Source organism: Pelophylax lessonae (genome assembly GCF_965119305.1).
Source record: "Pelophylax lessonae genome assembly, chromosome: 4".
NCBI classification, from domain to species: Eukaryota; Metazoa; Chordata; class Amphibia; order Anura; family Ranidae; genus Pelophylax; species Pelophylax lessonae.
The window spans coordinates 29,358,091-29,383,851 of NC_138771.1; the positions used below are offsets into that span (position 1 = coordinate 29,358,091).

The 25,761-nt window shown below is 48.4% G+C and overlaps 1 protein-coding gene and 1 long non-coding RNA gene across 2 annotated transcripts in view; one reads left to right on the forward strand and one right to left on the reverse strand.

Moving 5' to 3' along the window:
- The window catches only part of LOC309552287, a 376,806-nt gene that overhangs the window by 224,345 nt on the left and 126,700 nt on the right, over positions 1–25,761 (reverse strand). The window lies entirely within an intron of this gene.
- Positions 1–25,761, forward strand: part of IGF1R (insulin like growth factor 1 receptor) — a 365,402-nt gene that overhangs the window by 55,316 nt on the left and 284,325 nt on the right. Inside the window, exon 2 of the mRNA XM_082253176.1 lies at positions 8,329–8,880. Within this exon, the coding sequence (XP_082109302.1) occupies positions 8,329–8,880 (552 nt within the window). The remainder of the gene's footprint in view (positions 1–8,328; positions 8,881–25,761) is intronic.

Here is a 25,761-nt window from a genome sequence, read left to right on the forward strand (position 1 = left end):
TCTGTGTGTCCATTCAGACAGGGAGGCTCAGCCCCGCCCCTCTCTCCTCATTGGCTCGCTGACTTTGACAGCAGTGGGCGCCAATGGCGCCCGCTGCTGTCTCGGCCAATGAGGCGGGAGAGTCCTGGACAGCTGAAACTCTCACGCAACATGGCTGGATCGAGATGGGGTAAGTATGAGGGGGGATGCTGCACACAGGTTTTTCCTTAATGCATAGAATGCATTAAAGGGGTTGTAAACCCTTTATTTTTTATTACAAAAAAAAAATAAAAAAAAAAAAAATAACATGCCTGTACTTGCCAGCTCTTTTGCACAGAGCAGCCCTGATCCTCTTTTTCTTGGGTGCCCTGCTGGTGCTACAGGCCCCTCATTTTCATCAAGGGTCCCCACAGAAATCCGCTTTCCCTGGGGCACCTGTGCAGGCTTGCTCCTGAGTCCCGTTACTGTGTCTATTGACACAGACAGCGGGAGACAGCCCCCGCCCTCCCACTCCCGTGTCACTGGGTTTGATTGACAGCTGAGAGAGCCAATGGCTCAGGATGGACTGGCCAATCGCATGACTGGCATGCTTGGCTGTCACATAATCTGAAACCCATCCTGCCGACTTCGGATCAATACTAGAGCTGGGAACGGTCTCTGACCGCTCAGTCACTCTGCAGTGAGCACGCTCTCTGTAAGGAAACCTTCTGCATATATTCGGGTGTTAAAGTTCAACCTCTTTGCCGCCGTGCGTTATGTGGGCAGCAAGTGATAAACCACTTGCCGACCACGTAACATACATTTACTGCAGCAGGTTGGCTCTATTGCGTGAAATCACGTACCTGTACATCATTTTGTGCAATAGCCTCTAGGAGATGCGTGCCGAAGACCCAACCGCACCCTGTTTGATGAGAGGGAGAGCCAATCAGCGGGCCTGGCTGACCCGATGCCCGCCGGACATTCGCGATCATTCCCGAGAGAGGCAGAACCGCGATCTGCCTATGTAAACAAGAGGAGCAACCCCCCCCCCCATACAGTTATTGAAAAGGATTAAGAGAGGTGCATGGAAGCCAGCCAGCCCCCAGTCTGATGTACTCACCCTCCAGTCTGCCACCAACCATGTAGACCTGTCTCATGATATAAATAAAGAACAGGGGTTTAGTTGACATGCATTTGCAAAGGCATGTGTAAGCTGCAGGGCCACTACACGGCACCCTGTTTTTCCTGCATTCCTAACACTTTTAATTTGAGTGTCTCCACACTGGGAGCACATGGCTGCTAATGGATGGATAGGAGGCAGGTGGGAGGGAGCAGCCCAAACCTCCCCCAACCCACCCCCATCCATGACTGGTCTAGTATTTTAAAACTCTAATAGCAATGTTCTTGTGATGGTACAAACTGAAATTGACCAGCTGAGAAGCATACACCTCCAACCCCTTGGCAGATGCAGTGTAAAACACAGATTGGGACTTTGAGGCAATTGGCCTGTATAGCACAGTGCCTCCATCCCTAATTTCATAAAATATTTGGGACTTTACTTGAGACAAGCAGGTCATGCTATGGTCTCCATCCCTAAATATGAAATAACTGGGGTCAAATCAGACTGCATCCACCAATAAAACACACGAAAATCGCACGGTGGGACTTCAAATGAAGCACCAGTCTGTAGGCAAGGTGCCTCCATCCCTGGTTACATAAACAATGTGGGCTATGTGGGACTTTAGGTGAGACACCAGCAGGTATGCCCAGCATCTCCATCCCTGTATCAGAAAAAACGAATTGAAAAGGATTAAGAGAGGTGCATGGTGATGTACTCACCCTCCAGTCTGCCACCAACCAAGTAGACCTGTCTCATGATATAAATAAAGAACAGGGGTTTAGTTGACACGCATTTGCAAACGCATGTGTAAGCTGCAGGGCCACTACACGGCACCCGGTTATACCTGCAGTCCTAACACTTTTAATTTGAGTGTCTCCACACTGGGAGCACATGGCTGCTAATGGATGGATAGGATGCAGGTGGGAGGGAGCAGCCCAAACCTCCCCCAACCCACCTCCATAACATACATTTACTGCAGCAGGTTGGCTCTATTGCATGAAATCATGTACCTGTACATCATTTCGTGCAATAGCCTCTAGGAGGTGCGTGAGCGTGCACCACCGTAGACCCACCCGCACCCTGTTTGGTGAGAGGGAGAGCCAATCAGCGGGCCTGGCTGACCCGATGCCTGCCGGCCATTCGCGATCTGCCTATGTAAGCAAGAGGAGCAATTCCCCCCCCATACAGTTAGCAAGCACACATTTAACACTTTGTTCACCCCTGATGTTAACCCCTTCCCTGCCAGTGTCATTAGTAAGTGTATATTTTTAGCACTGATCACTGTATTAATGTCACTGGTCCCCAAAAAGTGTCAGGTGTCCGATTTGTCGCAGTCCCGCAATAAGTCGATGATTGCCGCCATTACTAGTAAAAAAAAAAAAAAAACATAACATTTAAATAAAAATTACATACCAATATCCTATAGTTTATAGACGGTAACGTTAACGCAAACCAATCAATATACTCTGGTTCTGGCTGAGTCTGGGCATGAAGGAGTCCCTGATATGGTGGATTCACACTCCGGCACTTCAGCTCTGTAATTCCTTCCTCCCCTTGTATTGGACAGTGGTCACCATGTATGCCAGCCTGTCTGGCTCGTGAGGTGTCCTCGGCAAGCATTCTGCTCAGGGGATCTGGACGTTGGAAGAGTCCAGACTCCTGATCAATGTCTTGTAACTCCGAGCGATCATCAGACTGTGTCTGGATCATTGGACGGATCATGTTCAGGGTTGTCTAGTGGGCATTCAATTGGACAATGCCACTGCTGTGGCTTATGTCAATCAACAAGGGGGCACAAAAAGTGTCCCAACGGTTCTGGGGGTAGCCGGCATTCAAAGGTGGGCAGAACGGTTCGTTGCAGCCCTCTCCGCTGTACACCTTCCCAGGGTGGAAAATTTGGCAGGCGCTGGGCTATGGGGAGTGGTCCCTTCATCCAGAGGTGTTTAATCACCTGTCACTGGTGGGGCACCCCCCAGGTGGATCTGTTTGCGTTTTGGTTCAACAGAAAGGTGCAGAGATTTGTGGCTCGGTCAAGGAATCCTCTGGTGGATGCCACAGATGCGCTGGTGGCCCGTGGGTCAGTATCATCTGATTTACGCCTTCCCTCCTCTCAAGCTTCTGCCAAGTTCTACACAGGATTGAGGCAGAAGGGATTCCGGTGATCTTAGTGGCTCCGGACTGGTCTCGCCGGGCTATGTACACCGATCTGGTGTGGCGATGTTCCTTGGCAGCTTCCTCTCAGGAAGGATCTGCTGTCTCAAGGACTGATCTTCCATCCTGCTTTACAGTCGCTGGCTTTGACGGCTTGGCTGTTTAATGCCAGGTGCTGAAGGATAGGGGTTTATCTGAGTTAGTGATTCCTACACTGTTGAAAGCTAGGAAATATACCTCTGGGAAGATCTACATCATGGGTGTCCAACCTTTTGGCTTCTCTGGGCCACATTGAATGTAGAGAAACTTTCTTGGGCCGCATATAAAATATATACTATAGTTAAGGTATATAAGTAATAAAACGCCGCTTCGCCCTTCCTGTGATAAAGCCCCCCCCCCCCAGCACTAATTTAACACAACTAGTGGATGATCCCCTCCAAGGCAGCCTCTGTGGCCGTGCCTCTGACTTGACTTCCTTCCTCCCAGCAAAAAAAAATTGTAATGGGGCCGTGGGCCGCATTGCTTGCAGTTTTGGGCCGCATGTGGCCCCCAGGCCGCAGGTTGGACATGCCTGATCTACATCAAAGACGTACATTGCGTGGTGTGAGTCTCTTGGGGTTCTTCCTCGCTCCTTCTTGGTGGCTCCGATCTTGACCTTCCTTCAGCGGGGGGTTGAGCAGAAATTGGCCTGGAGTACCATGAAGGGCTAGGTGTCAGCTTTAGCGGTCTTCTTCCAAGACCCTTGGACGCACACTCCCTGGGGCGTACCTTTCTTTAGGGTGGCTGACATTTAGTTCCTCCAGTGCGGGCTCCGTTACCACCTTGGGATCTTAATTTGGTGCTTTTTAGCTCTACAGAAGCCTCCCTTTGAAAAATATTTGGGAGATTTCCCTGCTTTTGCCTTCCCAGAAGGTGGGCTTTTTGGTGGCTATCACCTCTGCTCTCATTTTTATTTGAATGAAGACCTTGTGTTGCCTTCCCTGTGTCCCAGGCCTAAACATCCGAAGGAAATTGCCCTGCATTCCTTGGATGTGGTCCGGGCAATTATTGTGTATCTGGCAGCTACGGGGTCTTTCAGGAAGTCAGACTCTGTGCTCACGGATGGACCTCGAAAAGGGTTGTCTGCTTCCTCTGCGACCATTTCCAGATGGATCAGACAGCGGGGGGGGGGGGGGGGGGGGGTTGAGCAGAAATTGCCCTGGAGTACCATGAAGGGCCAGGTGTCGGCTTTAGCCGTCTTCTTCCAAGACCATTTCCAGATGGATCAGACAGAGGGTGGTTCAGGCCTATTTCATCAGGGGTCAGGTTCTTCCTTTCCCTGTCAAGGCGTACTCTACTTAGGCACTTAGTGCCTCTTGGGCTTTCCATCATCAGGCGTCAGTGGCGCAGGTTTGCAAGGTGGCCACCTGGTCGTCGGTGCACACTTCCACAAAGTTCTATAAAGCGGCTCCGGTTATCGGGGAAAACTATCCAATACCCCGTACGGATGGGCAAGGAAGTCAAGTGAGGGCAAGATGGCCACCACTCGACTCTATGCCCTTGGAGGGACTAGAGCGATATCAAACCTCCCTTCCTCCCAACGGCCTTAAAGGGCCTCTCCCGCCGCCCATAAAAGTGATCCCGTGGCGAATCCGCCGCTGGGACCACTTTTATGATAAAGCGAACTGCCTGCTGTGGAAAAATATACCGGGGTTATGGCAGCTATCTGCTGCCATAACCCCGGTATTTAATGTCAAAGTAGCGATGTAAATACACGGTGGATGGTCCGGAATTGGCTAAGGCTCGATTCACACCTATGCATTTTTAGTGCATTTTGCAGAAATGCACTGCAGTCCATTTAACATGGTTTCCTATAGAACACTATGTATAGTGCAAATCTGTAAAATGCTAAAAGCACTAAAATGCATAGGTGTGAATCAGTCCTAATACAGAATATTCAGATTACATAAATCCAATTCTAATTCGTTCTCTTTAAGGTTCTGCAGTAATAAAGTAAAATCTTCTCTCGCTGGAAAGGCACCATATTTTTCTCTTTATGGCCTATTAAGTATCGGAGGTAAGGGACAAAATTGTTGTATTGGTGATTTTTTTTTTTTTTTTTTTTTTAAAGTAAAACCGAGAATTTAAAGCAGCTGCATTTACAGAAATAAAAAAAAACCTTACCTAGGGGCACAAAAAAGCCTGGTTGTTGTGTAATCCACTCTGTCTGCTGCGAGTATGAGCAATCTGGATAAAGCTGCTTTTATAAACCGTGCAGGAGGAAAAAAAAAAGTGTTTTGGTAGGAAGTACGAAGGCTGGCTCTAGTGTGTTGTATTAATCATTGTCCGTCTATAGCAGGGATCCTCAAACTACGGCCCTCCAGCTGTTGTGGAACTACACCTCCCATGAGGCATTGTAAAACTCTGACATTCACAGACATGTCTAGGCATGATGGGAGTTGTAGTTCCTGAACAACTAGAGGGCCATAGTTGGAAGACCCCTGGTCTATAGTAAGGGAAACGTAACTACTTAACGACCGCCCGCCGCAGTTTTACTGGCAGCCCCTCCTTCGCCAACCGATGTAACTGTACATCGGTTGCGGGCCTGCGGCTTGGGGGTGAGCGCGCGCCGCCGGCGGCGCGCTCCCGCCTCCACTTTGCAGCAGGGACTCCGATGCACGGGGCAGGCGGCTCTGATTGCCGCCTGACACACACGATCGTTCCCCGCTGAGAGTGAACGGTCAGCTGTTGTAAACACAGCTGACTGTTCTCTCTGGAATGATCAGAGCCCCTGTGATCCTTCTGTATAGGATCACAAGTCTCTATGGTCATTCCATAAGCCCCGCCCCCCACAGTTAGAAACACACCCCTAGGTACACATTTAACCCCTTGATCACCGTGTGTTAACCCCTTCCCTGCCAGTGTCATTATTACAGTAACAGTGCATATTTTTAGCACTGATTACTGTAGTAATGTCACTGGTCCCCCCAAAAGTGTCAAAAATGTCAGGGGTGCGATCTGTCCGCCGCAATGTCGCAGTCCTGCTAAAAATCGCAGGTCGCCGCCATTACTAACTAGTAAAAAAAAAAAACAATAAAAATTACATAAATCTTTCCCATAGCTAGTAGACGCGATCAAAATACGCCTATTGTATTATTTTTTTTTTTTTTTGCCAAAAATATGTAGCAGACAACAAATTAGCCTAAAATGTTAAAAAAAAATGTAATTTCTAAATTTTTTTTTTGTGTGTGAATGTTATATAGCAGAATGTGAAAAATACTGTTTTTTGTTTTCAGAATTGTCGCTCAACTTTTGTTTACAGCACAAAAAAGTAAAAATCGCACAGGTGATCAAATACTACCAAAAGAAAACTCTATTTGTGGGGAAAAAAGGACATCAATTTTATTTGGGTACAGCGTCGCACGACCGCGCAATTGTCCGTTAAAGTAACGCAGTGCCGAATCGCAAAAAAATGGCCTGGTCATTAAGGGGGTAAATCTTCCGGTCCAGAAGTGGTTAAAGTAGAACTATGGCCTCCTATTAAAAATAAATAAATTAATTAAAAATGCTGCAGCACGTAAAAATGAATAATTTTATATAGTAACTTTGGACCAGCTTGCACCAACATACCTTCACATTCCATACCTGTGGGATCCCTCTAGAAGCTGGAAATCCCAGTGGTAGACACCAATACAATAGTGACCCTCTCTATGAGCTTCCAGGTCCCGTGCTGAGTGGCTGCATTTTGTACACCGGAGGTCGGCTGCTCACCTTTGTTTGCCTTTTCCCAATGGATAGCAGAGCTACAACAGCTCATCCAATCAGAAAATGCTTCGCTTTTTTTTATTTTTTTTATCAGAAATTGCAAAGCATTCGCTCCATGATGGCGGATGGATTTTTATTTTATTTTTTTTAATTTTAACAACCCTGTTGGGAGGGCTTTGGTGATATATCGGGGGACATAAGTGATCTATCAGGGGAGCTCTAGTGTCTTACTTTTGAGACAGCAAAAGTGATTGAGGACACAGTCCTCAATCTTACATTTCTGCTGCCTCAGCTGCACAGAATGAACGAACAGGAATAGCTCTGCCCAGTCTCCCTGTTCATTCACACACTGAAGCATAGTAAACACAGTTTACTATGGGGAAGGGAGCACACAAGGTGGGGCTGGCTAGCCAAAGGAAGGGGAACCTGGACAGGAGGGGGCGGTGGCATTTACAGGAACAAATCCAATCACCAGTATTTTCCTTCTGCAGCAGCTGCATGTCAACAGGAGGGAGAGGGGGAGAAGTTGTCTTTCAGCTGCTGCAGGAGGAAAATACAGTGGATTGGTTCCTGTAAATACCACCGCCCCTCCTGTCCAGGTTTTCCCTTCATTCTGCCCCTTCCTACTGCTAACTAGCCTGCAAAAAGGCTGAACCAAGTGTGGTTGCTGGGCAGTTGGGGCGTGGCCCCAGTGACTATCGGGTTGTGCTCGGCGGCCATACTGCCCACCGAGTGTTCAAGTTTTGCCATGCTTGCGAGGAAAAGCATCATGGCTGCAGTATTTGGACAGCTCTATGACGTTGTTTCCCTGGGTGGTTGGTGGGAGTGGTAAAACCAGGGCTCCAACACCTGCTTTTACAACCCCCTGGCTGCATATCTGAACAAAGCTTATACTTGTGGTTTGGGGGGGGGGGGGGCAATAAAACCAGGTGGTTAAGCCACTTTTTTTTTTTTTTTTTCTTTAACCATCTGCGTTACTTTGGGGAGCTTTCCTGTCCCATGTGCCAAAACTGGAAGTGAAAGGGAATCCTGGGGTGTCACCAGATCTAATGTACCCATAGGAAGATTCCCCCTTCCTGTTCTGGTGACCACTCAAAATTTTGGGATTTTCTTTCACTTTCGGTGATTACAGTAAACAGGACAAAGAGAGGGCGAATCTCCGTAATTGGGGACACAGACAGCAATAAGGTCCCAGCAGATGTTCTTATCCCTCTCCACTTTTTCACTCTTTAGTTCTACTTTCAGGCCTTTTTGACCACAGATCATCTTCTATGGTAGTAAGAATGAAATCTGTATTTGATTTGTTTGCCAACCGCATTAAATATATAATTTTATGAATTTTTTGTCACCCACAGTATGCAGCAACAGCAGGGACATACGCAACAATGTAAGTGAACTTAAGCAGCTGGAAGACTGCGTTGTGATTGAAGGCTACCTCCAGATTTTACTCATCTCCACCGCAAAGGCTGAGGATTTCCGGAACTTGCGTTTTCCCAAGCTCGCGGTGATTACGGATTATTTACTGCTTTTCCGGGTGTCGGGCCTGGAGAGCCTAAGCGACCTCTTTCCCAACCTCACCGTCATCCGTGGCCGTATGCTGTTCTACAACTACGCCTTGGTTATTTTTGAGATGACGGACCTAAAGGAGATTGGGCTGTACAGCTTACGGAATATTACACGTGGTGCTATCAGGATCGAGAAGAACTCCGACTTGTGCTACCTTTCTACTGTGGATTGGTCACTGGTCCTGGAAGCGGTCTACAACAACTACATTGTTGGGAATAAACCACCAAAGGACTGTGGAGATATGTGTCCTGGCACAATGGAAGATAAGCCAGTTTGCCAGAAAACCGTGATTGACAATGAATTTTCGTACCGCTGCTGGTCAGCTGAACATTGCCAGAAAGGTAAGGTCCTTCAAATGCCTTATACTTTAGGGGTGGTCACAAAGAAAAGATTGCACCAGTCCAAGTCCTAAGTATATTCCCCGGGTCTCCCTCCGCACTGATTGCTGCCATTAGGAGCTCGTCCTGCTTGTCACAGGTGGCTTCTGACATTGTGCCCATCCTAAGCCATGATGTTTCACCCTCATTAGGCTTATTCTTAGAGGTCCCCCTGTACAGATAAGCCCATTTGCGAATGAATGCATGGCTTAGGGCATGGACAATGTTGGAAGCCAACTGAGACTGTGTGGCTCACGTATTTCACCCAAATTGGGCTTACTTGTAAAGGTCTTCCCTTCAGATAAGCCCAGTCGGAGTAAAATGCATCAAGGCCCCTATTCTTAGAGGTCCCCCTGTACAGATAAGCCCATTTGTTAATTAATGCATGGCTTAGGGCATGGACAATGTTGGAAGCCAACTGAGACTGTGTGGCTCACGTATTTTACCCAAATTGGCCTTACTTGTAAAGGTCTTCTCTTCAGATAAGCCCAGTCGGGGTAAAATGCATCAAGGCCCCTGGCTTAGGGCACAGATTATGTTGGAAGCCAACTGCTTGATTATGGTTGATGGGTTTCACCCTAATTGGGCTTACTCTTAGATTTCACCTCTTCATTTAAGCCCAGTTGGGGTCAAATGCATCAAGATGCATAGCTCAGGGCACGGATTATGTTAAAAGCCATTGGCTAGACCATGGCTGTTTTTTCACCCTAATTGGGCTTATTCGTAGAGGTCCCCTCTTCAGATAAGCCCTGTCAGGTTGAAATGCATAAAGGTGCCTCAGTTATTGTGCAGACTACGTTGGAAGCAAACTTCTAGACTATGGTTAACGTGTTTCACCCTAATTGGGCTTATTTTTATAGGTCGCCTCTTAATTTAAGCCCAGTTGGGGTGAATGCTTATGGTTTAGGATGGGGACTGTCAGAAGCCAACTGCTTTGATTAAACTTTGTGGTGGGACTTATAGAAGTGCAGCTTTGTCTTTCCACTTTGCCATGCTTTAGGCATAGGTTATTATGCCAACCCAATGGAATGGTTGGTGAAAGTTGTGTGTTGAGAAATAATGGTGGCCTTTCCCATTTGTGTGGACATGTCTTTATTGTGGCTATGTAGCAATTGCAATAAAAGAGAAAAATAAGGCCAGGAGCCCAACAATGGCTGCATGCTTGTTTTTGGTATATGATTTTCTTAATGGTGAAGCAAGATTAAGGCCTTGCAGTTTAACAAGTCGGTATCAGCAATTTGTCCTAACCAGTGCCTTTAAAGCTCAGCTCCAGGAAAAATCGATTGGACCAGTGTGGTTACCTCTGATTTGCTATGTGATATCTGGAGGGTTGCTGGCGATGCCAAAATTGTCATTGGTATTACGTGCCACATGCAGCCTGAGTTGTGATCTTCTAGGTGGTGCTGCAGTGACTTCTTGTTCCTTTTAGGTCCTCTTCACATGGGTGGCAGATGGCTGGCTTGCAGCTGTGGCATCGTCCCATTGGCTGCATTTTACAGGCAGTGCAGAGTTTTAATCTGTTGCAGCCATCATGCATTGCATCTGCAGCATGTGTACTACATCTTCCAGCTGCAATGTCAGGCTTTCGGTGGATGGTGGTAAAAACTTTGATCAACCTCCCTGTTTTTTACTGCCCCATGCCCTAGGCACCCATGAATGCCTTGCAAGATGTTCTGTGATTAGACAATGATAGAGCATGACATGAACTTGAACCCCCCCAACTACACCTTGTCCAATTGCAGAACGTCTTGAATCAACTGAAAAGAAGATGATGCTTTTTGAATGGAAGAGGTCCAGAGGGAGCGTTTAAGAAATGGGAAGTCACTGCAACACCACTTGAATGACCACAGCTCAGGCATGGACTACCACATTGAGCGTCCCCAGCAGTCCTCTAGATATGACATGGCATCATTTGAGGCAATACGCAGGCCCAATGTAAAGTTTAAAAAGTCAACTTTTCAAGAAGTTCAGCTTTAAATCGCCTATCGGATATTTCATAATATTGAAATAAATAGGACTATATGGCTTTCTGTTGCTTTTGGTTGTGTGTGAGGTCAATGTGTTCCCTAGACCTGTTTTTCTCCACTCCATGAAACGGCATACCTGTTCATAAATGCCAGGCTTTATTGGGAACATTGTGGTGCAGGTCTGTTTAGTTTACTGTATGACGCATGTGTATAAATTGCCAGTTCTTTTACTTTTCACAACAGTTGTACCCTGTCACAGATGGGGCATCCCCGACTAAGTGTTTTATTTCAACTTATCTTTTTCCAAGAGATCCTTACTAGTTACCTTTAAAGTCCCACCCTTCTTAGGGGGTCTTCTCCTTCCTCTCCCCGACTAAGTGTTGCTGAATCCAGGGAAGGCCAGCAACTGAATGATGGGGTCCAGGGAAGGCCAGCAACTGAATGATGGGGTCCAGGGAAGGCCAGCAATTGAGTGTTGGGACCAAAGAAAAGCCAGCAACTGAGTGATGGGGTCCAGGGAAGGCCAGCAACTGAATGATGGGGTCCAGGGAAGGCCAGCAACTGAATGATGGGGTCCAGGGAAGGCCAGCAATTGAGTGTTGGGACCAAAGAAAAGCCAGCAACTGAGTGATGGGGTCCAGGGAAGGCCAGCAACTGAATGATGGGGTCCAGGGAAGGCCAGCAACTGAATGATGGGGTCCAGGGAAGGCCAGCAACTGAATGATGGGGTCCAGGGAAGGCCAGCAACTGAATGATGGGGTCCAGGGAAGGCCAGCAACTGAATGATGGGGTCCAGGGAAGGCCAGCAACTGAATGTTGGGGTCCAGGGAAGGCCAGCAACTGAATGATGGGGTCCAGGGAAGGCCAGCAACTGAATGATGGGGTCCAGGGAAGGCCAGCAACTGAGTGATGGGGCACAGGGAAGGCCAGCAACTGAGTGTTTGGGGCACAGGGAAGGCCAGCAACTGAGTGTTTGGGACTCAGGCAAGGGCAGCAACGGAGTGTTTGGGACCCAGGCAAGGGCAGCAACGGAGTGTTTGGGACCCAGGCAAGGGCAGCAACGGAGTGTTTGGGACCCAGGCAAGGGCAGCAACTGAGTGTTTGGGACCCAGGCAAGGGCAGCAACTGAGTGTTTGGGACCCAGGCAAGGGCAGCAACTGAGTGTTTGGGACCCAGGCAAGGGCAGCAACGGAGTGTTTGGGACCCAGGCAAGGGCAGCAACTGAGTGTTTGGGACCCAGGCAAGGGCAGCAACTGAGTGTTTGGGACCCAGGCAAGGGCAGCAACTGAGTGTTTGGGACCCAGGCAAGGGCAGCAACTGAGTGTTTGGGACCCAGGCAAGGGCAGCAACGGAGTGTTTGGGACCCAGGCAAGGGCAGCAACGGAGTGTTTGGGACCCAGGCAAGGGCAGCAACTGAGTGTTTGGGACCCAGGCAAGGGCAGCAACTGAGTGTTTGGGACCCAGGCAAGGGCAGCAACTGAGTGTTTGGGACCCAGGCAAGGGCAGCAACTGAGTGTTTGGGACCCAGGCAAGGGCAGCAACTGAGTGTTTGGGACCCAGGCAAGGGCAGCAACGGAGTGTTTGGGACCCAGGCAAGGGCAGCAACTGAGTGTTTGGGACCCAGGCAAGGGCAGCAACTGAGTGTTTGGGACCCAGGCAAGGGCAGCAACTGAGTGTTTGGGACCCAGGCAAGGGCAGCAACTGAGTGTTTGGGACCCAGGCAAGGGCAGCAACTGAGTGTTTGGGACCCAGGCAAGGGCAGCAACTGAGTGTTTGGGACCCAGGCAAGGGCAGCAACTGAGTGTTTGGGACCCAGGCAAGGGCAGCAACACTGAGTGTTTGGGGCCAGGGAAGGCCAGCAACACTGAGTGTTTGGGACCCAGGCAAGGGCAGCACCACTGGGTGTTTGGGACCCAGGCAAGGGCAGCACCACTGGGTGTTTGGGACCCAGGCAAGGGCAGCACCACTGAGTGTTTGGGACCCAGGCAAGGGCGGCACCACTGAGTGTTTGGGACCCAGGCAAGGGCGGCACCACTGAGTGTTTGGGACCCAGGCAAGGGCGGCACCACTGAGTGTTTGGGACCCAGGCAAGGGCAGCAACTGAGGCGGTACAGCACAGATGGAAGGACTATGGTAGCCTCCATCACTAGTTGGGGACCTTGGCTGTGACAAGCAGCATCTGCCGTGATAGGTACTCTTTAACACATTGATATATACCCCCAGGAGTGTGTGTATACCATTGGTTGGAACACCCTGTCCTGCATCTTGGGAGACAGGAAAAATGATCTGCATCCTCGTTGCTGACTAGTATAACATTTATAATTAACCATTATACCAGCGTACAGCTGGGTGAGAACAGACCGGCCTGCATTTGTGTTCTGTCTGATTTTATTGCATTGTTACACTTTTATTATTGTACAGTAACACAATCTTTAGCGATACTCGAATGACCTGTCATCTCTGTTTACCAAACATGATACCTTTAAGCTGTGGTTGAGCTATAGTACTATGTTGTTATCTGATTCCATTATTTCTTACTCAGACTTCCTTATATAAAGGTGTTTACTGACAAGCTTTGTGTAATTGTATTGGCGTGGATGTGAAGGAGAAAGCTGTGTTATGATTGCATATCAAAAGAATCGAGGACTTAAGCAGCCTTATTGTACGTCAAGCTGGATGAAGGACAAATGTCGACTAATAATTTAGTAGCTGTGTGGGGTGCAGCTATGGGAGCAAATAAGAGGCCCCCAAATATATTTGATTGTATCAGAAGCATATTGTAGTGTTGGTGTTGCCAAGGTTGGCACATTTTGGTTATGTGTATTTTGAATGTTCCGTTAACCTATTTTTCGCCACTCCGTAAAACTGTATACCTGTTTATAAATGCCAAACTTTATTGGGAACATTGTGGTGCCAACTTTATTGGGAACATTGTGGTGCCAACTTTATTGGGAACATTGTGGTGCAGGTCTGTTTACCTTGTATTAGAGGTGGTGAGGTAACTGGCGCTACCTATAATATATTTATAGGCAGCGCCAGTTACTTCACCACCTCTAATACAATTTGAATATTGACCTCACATACTATATTTTTGAGGTAGGCAGCAGCCGTTCTATTTATTTCTCCATAGCGCGGACACTCCCACTTACAGGTCTGTTCATTTTACTTTTCACGAAAGTTGTAACATTTTCCAAACATGGCATCCTGACCATAAGTAGTGCTGGGTCCAGGAACGGCCGGCCACTGTGTGTGGGGGGGGGGGGGGGTCCAGGGACGGACGGCCACTGTGTGTGTGGAGGTCCAGGGACGGACGGCCACTGTGTGTGTGGAGGTCCAGGGACGGACGGCCACTGTGTGTGCGGGGGTCCAGGGACGGCCAGCCACTGTGTGTGCGGGGGTCCAGGGACGGCCGGCCACTGTGTGTGCGGGGGTCCAGGGACGGCCGGCCACTGTGTGTGCGGGGGTCCAGGGACGGCCGGCCACTGTGTGTGCGGGGGTCCAGGGACGGCCGGCCACTGTGTGTGCGGGGGTCCAGGGACGGCCGGCCACTGTGTGTGTGTGTGTGTGTGTGTGTGTGTGTGTGGAGGTCCAGGGACGGCCGGCCACTGTGTGGGCGTCTAGTTTAGGTGGACGGCCATGTCTTGGTAGGTTTGCAGTTGTGCCATACTCTTTCTATTTTCCAAAGCTGGATTGAACTGTGAGATGTTCAAAGCTTGGGATATCTTTTTTTATAACCTAAACCTGCTTTAAACTTCTCAACTTTATCCCTGACCTGTCTGATGTGTTCCTTGGCCTTCATAAAGCTTTTTGTTAACAAAGGTTCTCTAACAAACCACTGAGGGCTTCACAGAACAGCTGTATTTATAGTGACATGAAATTACACACAGGTGGACTCTATTTACTAATTAGGTGGCTTCTGAAGGCAATTGGTTCCACTAGATTTTAGTTAGGGGTATCAGAGTAAAGGGGGTGAATATAAATGCGCGCCACACTTTTCAAATTTATTTGATAAATGGTTTTCAACATTTTTTAAAATTTCCTTCCACTTCACAATGATGTGCCACCTTGTGTTGGTCTATATATAATAAAATACATTTACGTTTTTGGTTGTAACATGTCAAAATATGGAAAATTTCAAGAAGTATGAATACTTTTCCAAGGCACAGATCTATAGATAATATATAGATATCTACATATAAATGGTATGCAGTGTGCTTCTCCGATGTCTATACTGGAGGGTACCACTGGACGGTGTGTACTGTAGATCCTACTAGATAAACAAAACCGTCTGCCCGGCTCCTGGGTCTTGTATTATCTGCCCACACCTGCATGCCGAGATACCAAGCTGCTCTGTGTGCGATAATACGGCATTGCTACTTCGAGATGCATTAGGTGAACCTAATTGGCCTGCTTCCTTTCCATTAGAATGATTGTAATTGTTCATCTGCATCAGACATAATAATATTTCACTGGCAGTCATTTCCTGCTCTGCCATCCATCGGTTTGGAAGTAGAAAGCAGAAGCTCGCGGATACACCGTGTTGGTGTTTCTGCATTCTCAAAGCCACCATTCCCAGTCAGAAGTCAAGTGTATGAAAGCGCAAATACGCGCCATTCTTTTTTTTTTTTTGCACACATGTGCAAACTCCTGGGTGGAAGAGGAGAGTCCAGCCACAAAAATGCTTTTCTAGTGTATTTACATTGAATTCTGAGACCAAAAATGTTGAACATGATATGAAACCAATGGGAATCCTTTTGCGGAGTGTTGTTGCGTCATACCTAGGCGCAAGAAGGCTCAGGTGTTGAGGGGGCCGGCAGGCGGATCACACCATACCGCCCCCCCCACTTCCTGATTGGCTGGGAGGAGAATCGGTGTGATAATAGCGAATGTTCATTCGCTATTGTCAAAGAACTAGGTGGGCTCAGGGCGCAGTGCTCTGCGCCCCGAGCCCTCCCTTTTTTGAAGCCTATTAGAGCCTCTCTTTAATCACGTGCTTAAACCCCCCCCCCCCCCCCTCATTGGAATCCATGCGTCCGGCGCCCTGCGTGTAGCTTAGGGGGCCGGACACATGGACCAGGGTCGGCGCCCCTGTGCCCCCAATGTATGGCCGTCACTGCTCAGGCTCCAGTAGATTTAAACAAAAATGGTGGTCGACTCCCTGTGGCATAAATGTAAATTGAATGAGTAAAAGTGCCTTCAGCTCCTGTTCTCCACCTGTGGAGAACTCCTCAGACAGGTTTTGCCCTTTTTGGGGGCTTAATCCTAGAGACCCCTATGGTTAAGCCCTGAAAAAGGCAAAATGCCTTTTTTTACTCCTTTCATTTACATTTATATCCCAACATGAAGTTGGTGTCTTTTGTGCAGATGGCCTCGATTTTTGTTGATGTGTTTACCGCGCTTTACTTCGATGTGATTGGTTTGAATGGGCCCTTATTGTGACGCTAACCTGATGTTTATGTTTTTAGCAAGGATTTGTAGATGCTATGGAGGGTGTGTGAACAATTGTTGGCTTTGAGGTAGCGATCGACCGATATCATTTTTTTTATTGCCGATATTTTGGTCATCGACTATCGGTATTGGCCGATATTTCCATACATTAAAACATATTTTTTTTTTTTGACAGGTAATCTTGTGGAGGGATCTGGGGCTCTAAAAGACCCCAAACCCCTCCTCTGCACTTAAAAGCATTCAAAACACCAAGTTCTGCTGTTTTGAATGCTGTAATTTTTTAATTTTTTTTAATTTGGCGCCGAGTACCCGGAATGGATGTCATGACATCACTTCCGGGTTTTTACATGGAGAACCGATCAGAGCCGAATGCGGTTTTGATCGGGTCTTCTCTAGGGATGCACTTATCCGACTTTTTTGGACCCGATACCGATATCTGGCGTTGTGAAATCGCCGATACTGGAACCGATCCGGAGCTACACACAAAGCAAGCGGCTGCAGTACAGAGCAAAGCCGCTGCTTCATGTGTACGGCTCCTCCATTCACAGGTGGAGTGCATCTGATATCTCTCCACCTGTGAGCCGGACCTATACAGGAAGTAGCGGCTCCCATCCCATACTACTACTACACCTAGTAAGGGATGGCTGAGCCGTTACCAAGCAAAAACCGGATTGGCCAGTGGATCGGTCAATGTTGCCGATCCCCCGATCCATCTAAAATGGCCATATCGGCGCCGATATCCGATCCGAATATCGGATTGGTGCATCCCTAGTCCTCTCTTCGGCGGCCTTGCAGGCTGGTTGCCCATGTCTCCAGGGCGAGCCGTGTAAGGTGGCGGGAGGGGGGGACGTCCCCTCCCGCTCCTTGTAATGATAGCCGAGCGGCTTCCCAGCCACATCCGTTGTCATTACAAGACAGCCGACCGTCGGCTATGGACGCTGGTACCGGGGTGATGCCTCTAGCTGCAGACATCACTCGGGTACAGCACTTTCCGAAATATCGGCAATATTGGTAACCTCCGGGGGCCGATTCCGATATATCGGCCCTCGTAATATCGGCTTTGCCGATAAGCGGTCGATCCCTACTTTGGGTGCTTCACAGGGTTTAACTTCTCCCAACATCTGCTGGAACCTAAAATCCTATTTTTTTAGCAAGCAGAGGAAATGGCGGAGATCGGGCTCCTCCCAAACACAGGAAGATTTTTCAAGACCTGCAGCTAGCAGCTAATTAGTTAATTTTCGACGTTCTCTGCCAGCGTTTGTTGTTGATTAAATTGCACCGTATATTAGCAATGAATGAATCCTCTCCCTCTATCTCGGATTTTTAATTCGGTGTGTTCCTCTGCCAAACGCTTCTTACAATCTAATTTTTTTTTTCCTTTTATTGTGGCTGCAAGAAAATTTTTAATTACTCCGTCTCAATGGGGCCTACAATTCTACTCCACAGATTGTCCCTGACCTTACTGCTCTTGTTTTTGAAAAATAAAACCTACAATTTGGGAAAATGTAAATTTTGTTTCTACATTACATGAAAAATAAAAATGTGATCTAACTCCAAAAATCTTTCTGGCCGCCCCTCCAGAACCTGCTGCACATAATAGCCGGGATGCCCTACAATACGCCGCTAGTGGAGTTGAGTATCTTACATAGTTACATATAGTTACATAGTAGTTGAGGTTGAATAAAGACAACAGTCCATCCAGTTCAACCTGTGTAGGTGTGTGTGGCCGTAATCCTCTCACATAGCCCTGAATGTTCTGATCCTTGAGATGTACGTCTAAGAGTCTTTTGAAAGCCACCATACTACTCACATAAACCACCTCTTGTGGTAGAGAATTCCACAATCTTGTAGCCCTAACAGTAAAGAACCCCCCACGTTGCCTTAGGTTAAAACGCTTCTCTAATCGCATTGTATGCCCTCGAGTCCTCATGCAATCCCTTCGACTGAACAGCTTTTTTTCTAAGCTGAGATCCCCATTGAGATATTTATAAATTGCTATCCTGTCCCCCCACAGGCGTCTCTTCTCCAGGGAGAATAAATCGAGAGATTGCAGACGCTCTTCATAATTAAGGTCCTCCAATCCCCTAATTAGTTTAGTTGCCCTTCTCTTGATTCTCTCCAGCTCCAACACATCCCTCCTGAGGACTGGCGACCAGAACTGGACAGAATACTCCAGTATCTATAATAATGCTTCCAATGGCAAACACTTATTGGTAAGTGTGACTTTGCCGACCAATGAGAAGTCGAATATGAATGCTTCTAGCAGACTCCTCCACCTTACCAACCACTTGGTGTCCCCTCCCCCTCTTTTTGTCAATCCCTCCACTGGCTTCCACCAACCCAGTAAGGCCCCTTTCACACTTGTCCTGTGACTTGGGACTGCATAGTCGCATGATAAGTCCTACCCCATGGCTTCCAATGAGTATTGCTCATATCTGTGCGACTTCAAGGTGGTCCCTTCACTACTTTGGTCCGACGTTGATGCAACTTGAGGTCCATAGATCTCAAGACTACACAGGCTTTGCTTCAAGTCCAAAGTCACGGCAAAATTGCGCAACTTTCAGGTTGCACAAGTGTGAAAATAACATCATCATCCACAAATCGCCAACTTCATCTCAAAGTATCAACCCTACTCTCCTCTTCACTCCACTCAAGACCTCCTGCTCCCCCCCCCCCCCCCGCTTCTTCTGTCGAGCGGCACATCCCAACCAACAGACACCACTCTGGACAAAAAACGGACGATCGGTCGGCCGATAATCGTTGCCGTCGCCTTCCGTGGCTCGCCGGGATCTCCCATCCCACCTGGAGACCTGGGCATACTGCCTGCCTGCACGGCCGCCGAAGACCCAATCAAAGCCGCATTCGGCTCTGATCGGGTCTCCATGCAAAAACCCGGCAGTGATGTCATGAGTGACCTCACTTCCGGGTACTGACATAAATTGTATTTGGGTCCAACATAGCACGACCGCGCAATTGTCAGTTAACCACTTGCCGACCGCATACTGTATATATACGGTGACAGAGTGGCTCCTACAGGCAAAAGCATGTATTGGTACGTTGCTCGTCTGCTGGCGCGAATCCGCCCCCGATCGTCAGCGGGGAAGCCGATGCACGGGTCAGGCAGCTCCGATTGCCGCCTGACACCCGTGATCGCTCCCCGCTGAGAGAGAAGAACGGTCGGCTGTTGTAAACATATCTGACCGTTCTTCTCCCTGGAATGATCGCAGAGCGCCTGTGATCCTTCCATATAGGATCACAGGTACCTATGGTCATCTCAGAAGCCACGCCCACCCACAGTTAGAATCCCTCCCCTAGGCTTACATTTAACCCATTGATCACCTATACCCGTGATGGCAAACCTTGGCACCCCAGATGTGTTGGAACTACATTTCCCATGATGTTCTACTACACTGCAGAGTACAGGAGCATCATGGGAAATGTAGTCCCAAAACATCTGGGGTGCCAAGGTTCGCCATCACTGACCTATACTGTTAACCCCTTCCCTGCCAGTTTCATTATTACAGTAACAGTGCATATTTTTTAGCACTGATTACTGTAGTAATGTCACTGGTCCCCCCAAAAATGTCAGTTAGGGGTCTAAACTGTCCACCGCAATGTCGCAGTCCCGCTAAAAATCGCACATCGCCGCCATTACTAGTAAAAAAAAAAAAACCAATAAAAATGACATAAATTTCTCCCGTAGTTAGTAGACGCGATAACTTTTGCTCAAACCAATCAAAATACACTTATCGCAATTTTTTTTTTTTTTTACCAAAAAAAGGTAGCGGAAAACAAAATGGCCTAAAATGTTAAATGTTGATTTTTAAATTTTGGGAATGTCATATAGCAGAATGTGAAAAATATTGTGTTTTTTTTTCCAAAATTGTCGCTCTTTTTTTGTTTATAGCGCAAAACATAAAAATCGCACAGGTGATCAAATACCACCAAAAGAAAGCTCTATTTGTGGGCAAAAAAGGACGTTAATTTTATTTGGGTGCAGCATCGCACAACCGCGCAATTGTCCGTTAAAGTAACGCAGTGCTGAATTGCAAAATGGGGCCTGGTTATTAAGGGGGGAAAATCCTTCCGGTCTTATAGTGATAAAAGTAACGCAGTGCCGTATCGCAAACAATTGGCTGGTAATGAAGGGGTGAATTCCTTCTGGAGGTCAAGTGGTTAAAAGAAAGGAGACCTCTAGGAAAGCATGTGGAAAATAGGACAGGCATGGTCCCTTTTTTTTTTTTTTATAATTATTTTTTTATTTTTTATAATTATTATTTTTTATAATCCTTTTTTTTTATTTTTTATAATTTTTTTATAAATTTTTTATTTTTTATAATTTTTTTATAATTTTTTTATTTTTTATGATTATTTTTTTATAATTTTTTTATTTTTTATAATTTTTTTTTAGAATTATTTTTTTTTTTTTTCTAATTTTTTTGGAGTTCTAACCTTCAGGTGCTTGTGGTTGGGATGGAGCTGCTTCTATACCACGCATGTACTGTAGGCTTCTGCCGTAAGTGAATACAGGTGAGGGGGGAGGGAGAGTCGGAGGAACAGGTGCATGCATTGTCTGACTTTCATTTGGACTGCATATTTTCTTGGCTTCCTGCACGCTGCAGGAGAGAACGCGGTGCGATCCATACATTTCCATCCTTGGAAGCTCCGTATCCCTTAAATCATGTCTCTCCTTTGCCAGGAAGCTCTAAAAAAAAAAAAAAAAAAAAAACCGCCATGGGCGGAAAAAAGGTTAAAAAAAAAAAAAAAAAGCCCGTTCTCTTTGCAATCGGTAAATATTCAATCCGCCGGCTCCGTGGCCATCTGTTACCAATGACACGTTTAATAATTTAATAAGGGAATTAATTATCTGTTATTTTTCACCATTCCAACCAAAAGGTGAGGTCCAGTTACTATGCCGTTGATGGTCCGTTGCTGCGCCTTGTAAGTCTGAATGGGTTAAACCTTTTGGCGATGGCGAGCGCACAGCAGAGATTAATGGATGGTTTGACTGTGATGGGTGGTGAGCATTAGCAGCACTTCTTAAATGGGTTAAAGAGGCTAATGCAGGGATGTAAATAAAGGCGGGGTAATGAGCACGAGGTGGCTGCTGCATCCCACATCCAGTGTCTGCGATTTGCTGCAGTGCCTATTTTTAGATTTGTCGGTGACACCAGTTCATGGCTTAAAAAAAAAAAAAAAAAAAAAAAAAAAAACCTCACTGCAGATGAACAGCCTCAGCAATAGAGGGGTAGCTAGAAATTTCCAAAGCAATCGCTACGTCTCCAGCTTCTCGGCACCTCCTCAATGGTTGAGTTGTGCACCTATATGCAGTATATGGACCTATATGCAGTATATGGGGTGCCCATCAAATGTAAGCAATTCGAACGCAACCTGATGGAACAAGGTAGTGTAGAGCACAGGGGTAATGACTTCAGAGGTCCGATCAGTAAAGCTTTCTTCCAATCAAGGTCCGAATCTCATTTTGTTCTGTGACTCAGATCCATCACATCGTAACCCCCCCAAAACACCATTGTCCTTGCCCCCCCCCCCCTTCTTCACATCGCAATTCCCTTTTTTTTTTTTTTATTCTTTTTATTGGGAATTTTTCAAAAAAACATAACAAAGCCAATAGGGGAATACCCCGGCTCAAAACAAAAACACAATCTGCTACACACTACAAAAAAACACACAGGTAAAACAGGGACAGCCCCAGCCTAAAAACAGGGCTGACACCGTCCTAAAGAACACCTTCTAAACCAACAGTCAGAAAAAAACAATGGCAGAGTATCCATCCCCCCCACTATTAAGAACCAGCAAGCATGCATATCAATCTCACCCACTAAAATCAAAGGATCATCCCCACCCCACTCAAAGCACAAACCCATCTGGAAGGGTAGATAATCGGTCCTGAACATCAGTTGTTAGGGATGAATTCACCCACAATTGCCACACTTTTTCAAACTTACGAGGACAACCCCTGGACACGAAAGCTTCTTTATAAAGAGGTACCACAGCATTAACTAGACCCTTCCAAAAACTCACCGTAGGAGGAAGTGCCCCCCCCCATTTTTGTCACAGTCCGTCCCTCGTCCCCATTTGCGTCAATCCCCCCGTCCCCATTTGCGTCAATCCCCCCGTCCCCATTTGCGTCACAGTCCTCTCCCCCCCCATTTGCGTCACAGTCCTCTCCCCCCCCCATTTGCGTCACAGTCCTCTCCCCCCCCATTTGCGTCACAGTCCTCTCCCCCCCCATTTGCGTCACAGTCCTCTCCCCCCCCATTTGCGTCACAGTCCTCTCCCCCCCATTTGCGTCAGTCCTCTCCCCCCCATTTGCGTCAGTCCTCTCCCCCCCATTTGCGTCAGTCCTCTCCCCCCCCATTTGCGTCAGTCCTCTCCCCCCCCATTTGCGTCAGTCCTCTCCCCCCCATTTGCGCCAGTCCTCTCCCCCCCATTTGCGCCAGTCCTCTCCCCCCCATTTGCGTCACAGTCCTCTCCCCCCCATTTGCGTCACAGTCCTCTCCCCCCATTTGCGTCACAGTCCCCCCCCATTTGCGTCACAGTACTCCCCCCCCCCCCCCCCATTTGCGTCACAGTACTCCCCCCCCCCCATTTGCGTCACAGTACTCCCCCCCCCCCCCATTTGCGTCACAGTACTTCCCCCCCCCCCCATTTGCTTCACAGTCCTTCCCCCCCCATTTGCATCAGTCCTTCCCCCCCCCCCCCATTTGCGTCACAGTCCTCCCCCCCCCATTTGCGTCACAGTCCTTCCCCCCCCCATTTGCGTCACAGTCCTTCCCCCCCCCCATTTGCGTCACAGTCCTCCCCCCCCCCCCCATTTGCGTCACAGTCCTTCCCCCCCCCTTTGCGTCAGTCCCCCCCTTTGCGTCACAGTCCCCCCCCTTTTGCGTCACAGTCCCCCCCTTTTGCGTCACAGTCCCCCCCTTTTGCGTCACAGTCCCCCCCTTTTGCGTCACAGCCCCCCCTTTTGCGTCACAGTCCCCCCCCTTTTGCGTCACAGTCCCCCCCCTTTTGCGTCACAGTTCCCCCCCCCCTTTTGGGTCACAGTCCCCCCCCCTTTTGCGTCACAGTCCCCCCCCCTTTTGCGTCACAGTCCCCCCCCTTTTGCGTCACAGTCCCCCCCCCTTTTGCGTCACAGTCCCCCCCCCTTTTGCGTCACAGTCCCCCCCCCCTTTTGCGTCACAGTCCCCCCCCCCTTTTGCGTCACAGTCCCCCCCCCCTTTTGCGTCACAGTCCCCCCCCCCCTTTTGCGTCACAGTCCCCCCCCCCTTTTGCGTCACAGTCCCCCCCCTTTTGCATCACAGTCCCCCCCCCTTTTGCGTCACAGTCCCCCCCCCTTTTGCGTCACAGCCCCCCCCTTTTGCGTCACAGCCCCCCCTTTTTGCGTCACAGCCCCCCCTTTTTGCGTCACAGCCCCCCCTTTTTGCGTCACAGTCCCCCCCCTTTTGCGTCACAGTCCCCCCCCTTTTGCGTCACAGTCCCCCCCCTTTTGCGTCACAGTTCCCCCCCCCTTTTGGGTCACAGTCCCCCCCCCTTTTGCGTCACAGTCCCCCCCCCTTTTGCGTCACAGTCCCCCCCCCTTTTGCGTCACAGTCCCCCCCCCCTTTTGCGTCACAGTCCCCCCCCCCCTTTTGCGTCACAGTCCCCCCCCCCTTTTGCGTCACAGTCCCCCCCCCCCTTTTGCGTCACAGTCCCCCCCCCTTTTGCGTCACAGTCCCCCCCCTTTTGCGTCACAGTCCCCCCCCCTTTTGCGTCACAGTCCCCCCCCCCTTTTGCGTCACAGTCCCCCCCCTTTTGCGTCACAGCCCCCCCTTTTTGCGTCACAGCCCCCCCTTTTTGCGTCACAGCCCCCCCTTTTTGCGTCACAGCCCCCCCTTTTTGCGTCACAGCCCCCCCCCCTTTTGCGTCACAGCCCCCCCCCCTTTTGCGTCACAGTCCTCCCCCCTTTTGCATCACAGTCCTCCCCCCTTTTGCATCACAGCACCCTCCCATTTGCGTCAGTCCTCCCCCCCCCCCTTTTGCGTCACAGTCCTCCCCCCTTTTGCATCATAGCACCCCCCCATTTGTGTCACAGTCCCCCCCATTTGCGTCACAGTCCCCCCCCCCTTATTTGCGTCACAGTCCACCTTAAATCATAATCCCCCTTTTCATCACAGTTCCCCTTCCTTTATATTGAAGCTCACCGTTTACATCGCAGTCCCTCCTTTTAAATTGCAGCCCATCCTTTACATCACAGTCCCTATTTTTATATTGCAGCCTGCCGTTTAAATTGCAGTCCCCATTATAAATTACAGCACTCTTTACGTTACATCGTTTTAGAGGGTTTCCTGATGGGTTTTGCATCTCCCAGCATTGGAAATGATCTTTATGGGATAAGCAGGGCCACAGAAAACAAAAGCATCATCTCAGCTATGCGTTAGTGGTGAGCAGATCAGTCATTGAGGAAGATTTTGTGATTGGTGCGCAAAAATTAGAGCAATCTCTGTGCCTTTAAGATTAGGGGCTGTCATTGTTCACCACGCGTTGCATTGCAAAGACCATACAGGCATCACTCACTGCCCAATATATCCCATTCCTCATCTAGGTGTGTGCTGACTGCTGTCTGACTAATCTTTTCAAGTCTGTTAGATTTTTTCTTTTGAGAGCCTCTTTGTTTTTACTGCTAATTAGACTTTTTTTTTAACCACTTAACCTCCGTAAAGTGTTACCCCCTTCAAAACCATAGCAATTTAATATATTCAGCACTGCACTACTTTAGGACCGAATCTCCTGCTGAACCGGCCGAGATTCGAACCATTAATGAGCAGCCTGAATGTACCAAGTTAATCGATTGATACAGCCAGCCTGCCGGATTCGCTTGCGGATATCGCAAGCAGCCGCTAGAGGTGATCACTATCTTCTCCCAGCAGGGGCGGCTTCCCCCACTGGGAGAAGACAATGGCCCGAAAGGCGGGGATTCCCGCATCAACGCCTTCTGTGATGATGGGGAAATTGAGCGAATTTCTTTCCTGCAATAAAATACATTTTCTCCAGGTTTGGCCGGCCGATCTGCCTATTTTACAGTCGTGCAACGCTGTACCCAAACAAATCGCAGTTGTGCAACGCTGTACCCAAACAAATCGCAGTTGTGCAACGCTGTACCCAAACAAATCGCAGTTGTGCAACGCTGTACCCAAACAAATCGCAGTCGTAAAACGCTGTATCCAAACAAATCGCAGTAGTGCAACGCTGTACCCAAACAAATCAGTCATGCAACGCTGTACCCAAACAAATCAGTCATGCAACGCTGTACCCAAACAAATCAGTCATGCAATGCTGTACCCAAACAAAATTTATATCTCCTATTTTTCACACAAGTATCCAATCAGAGCACGGGGTTGGCAAGGGGTACGTATTCTCTCCAATCAGTTCT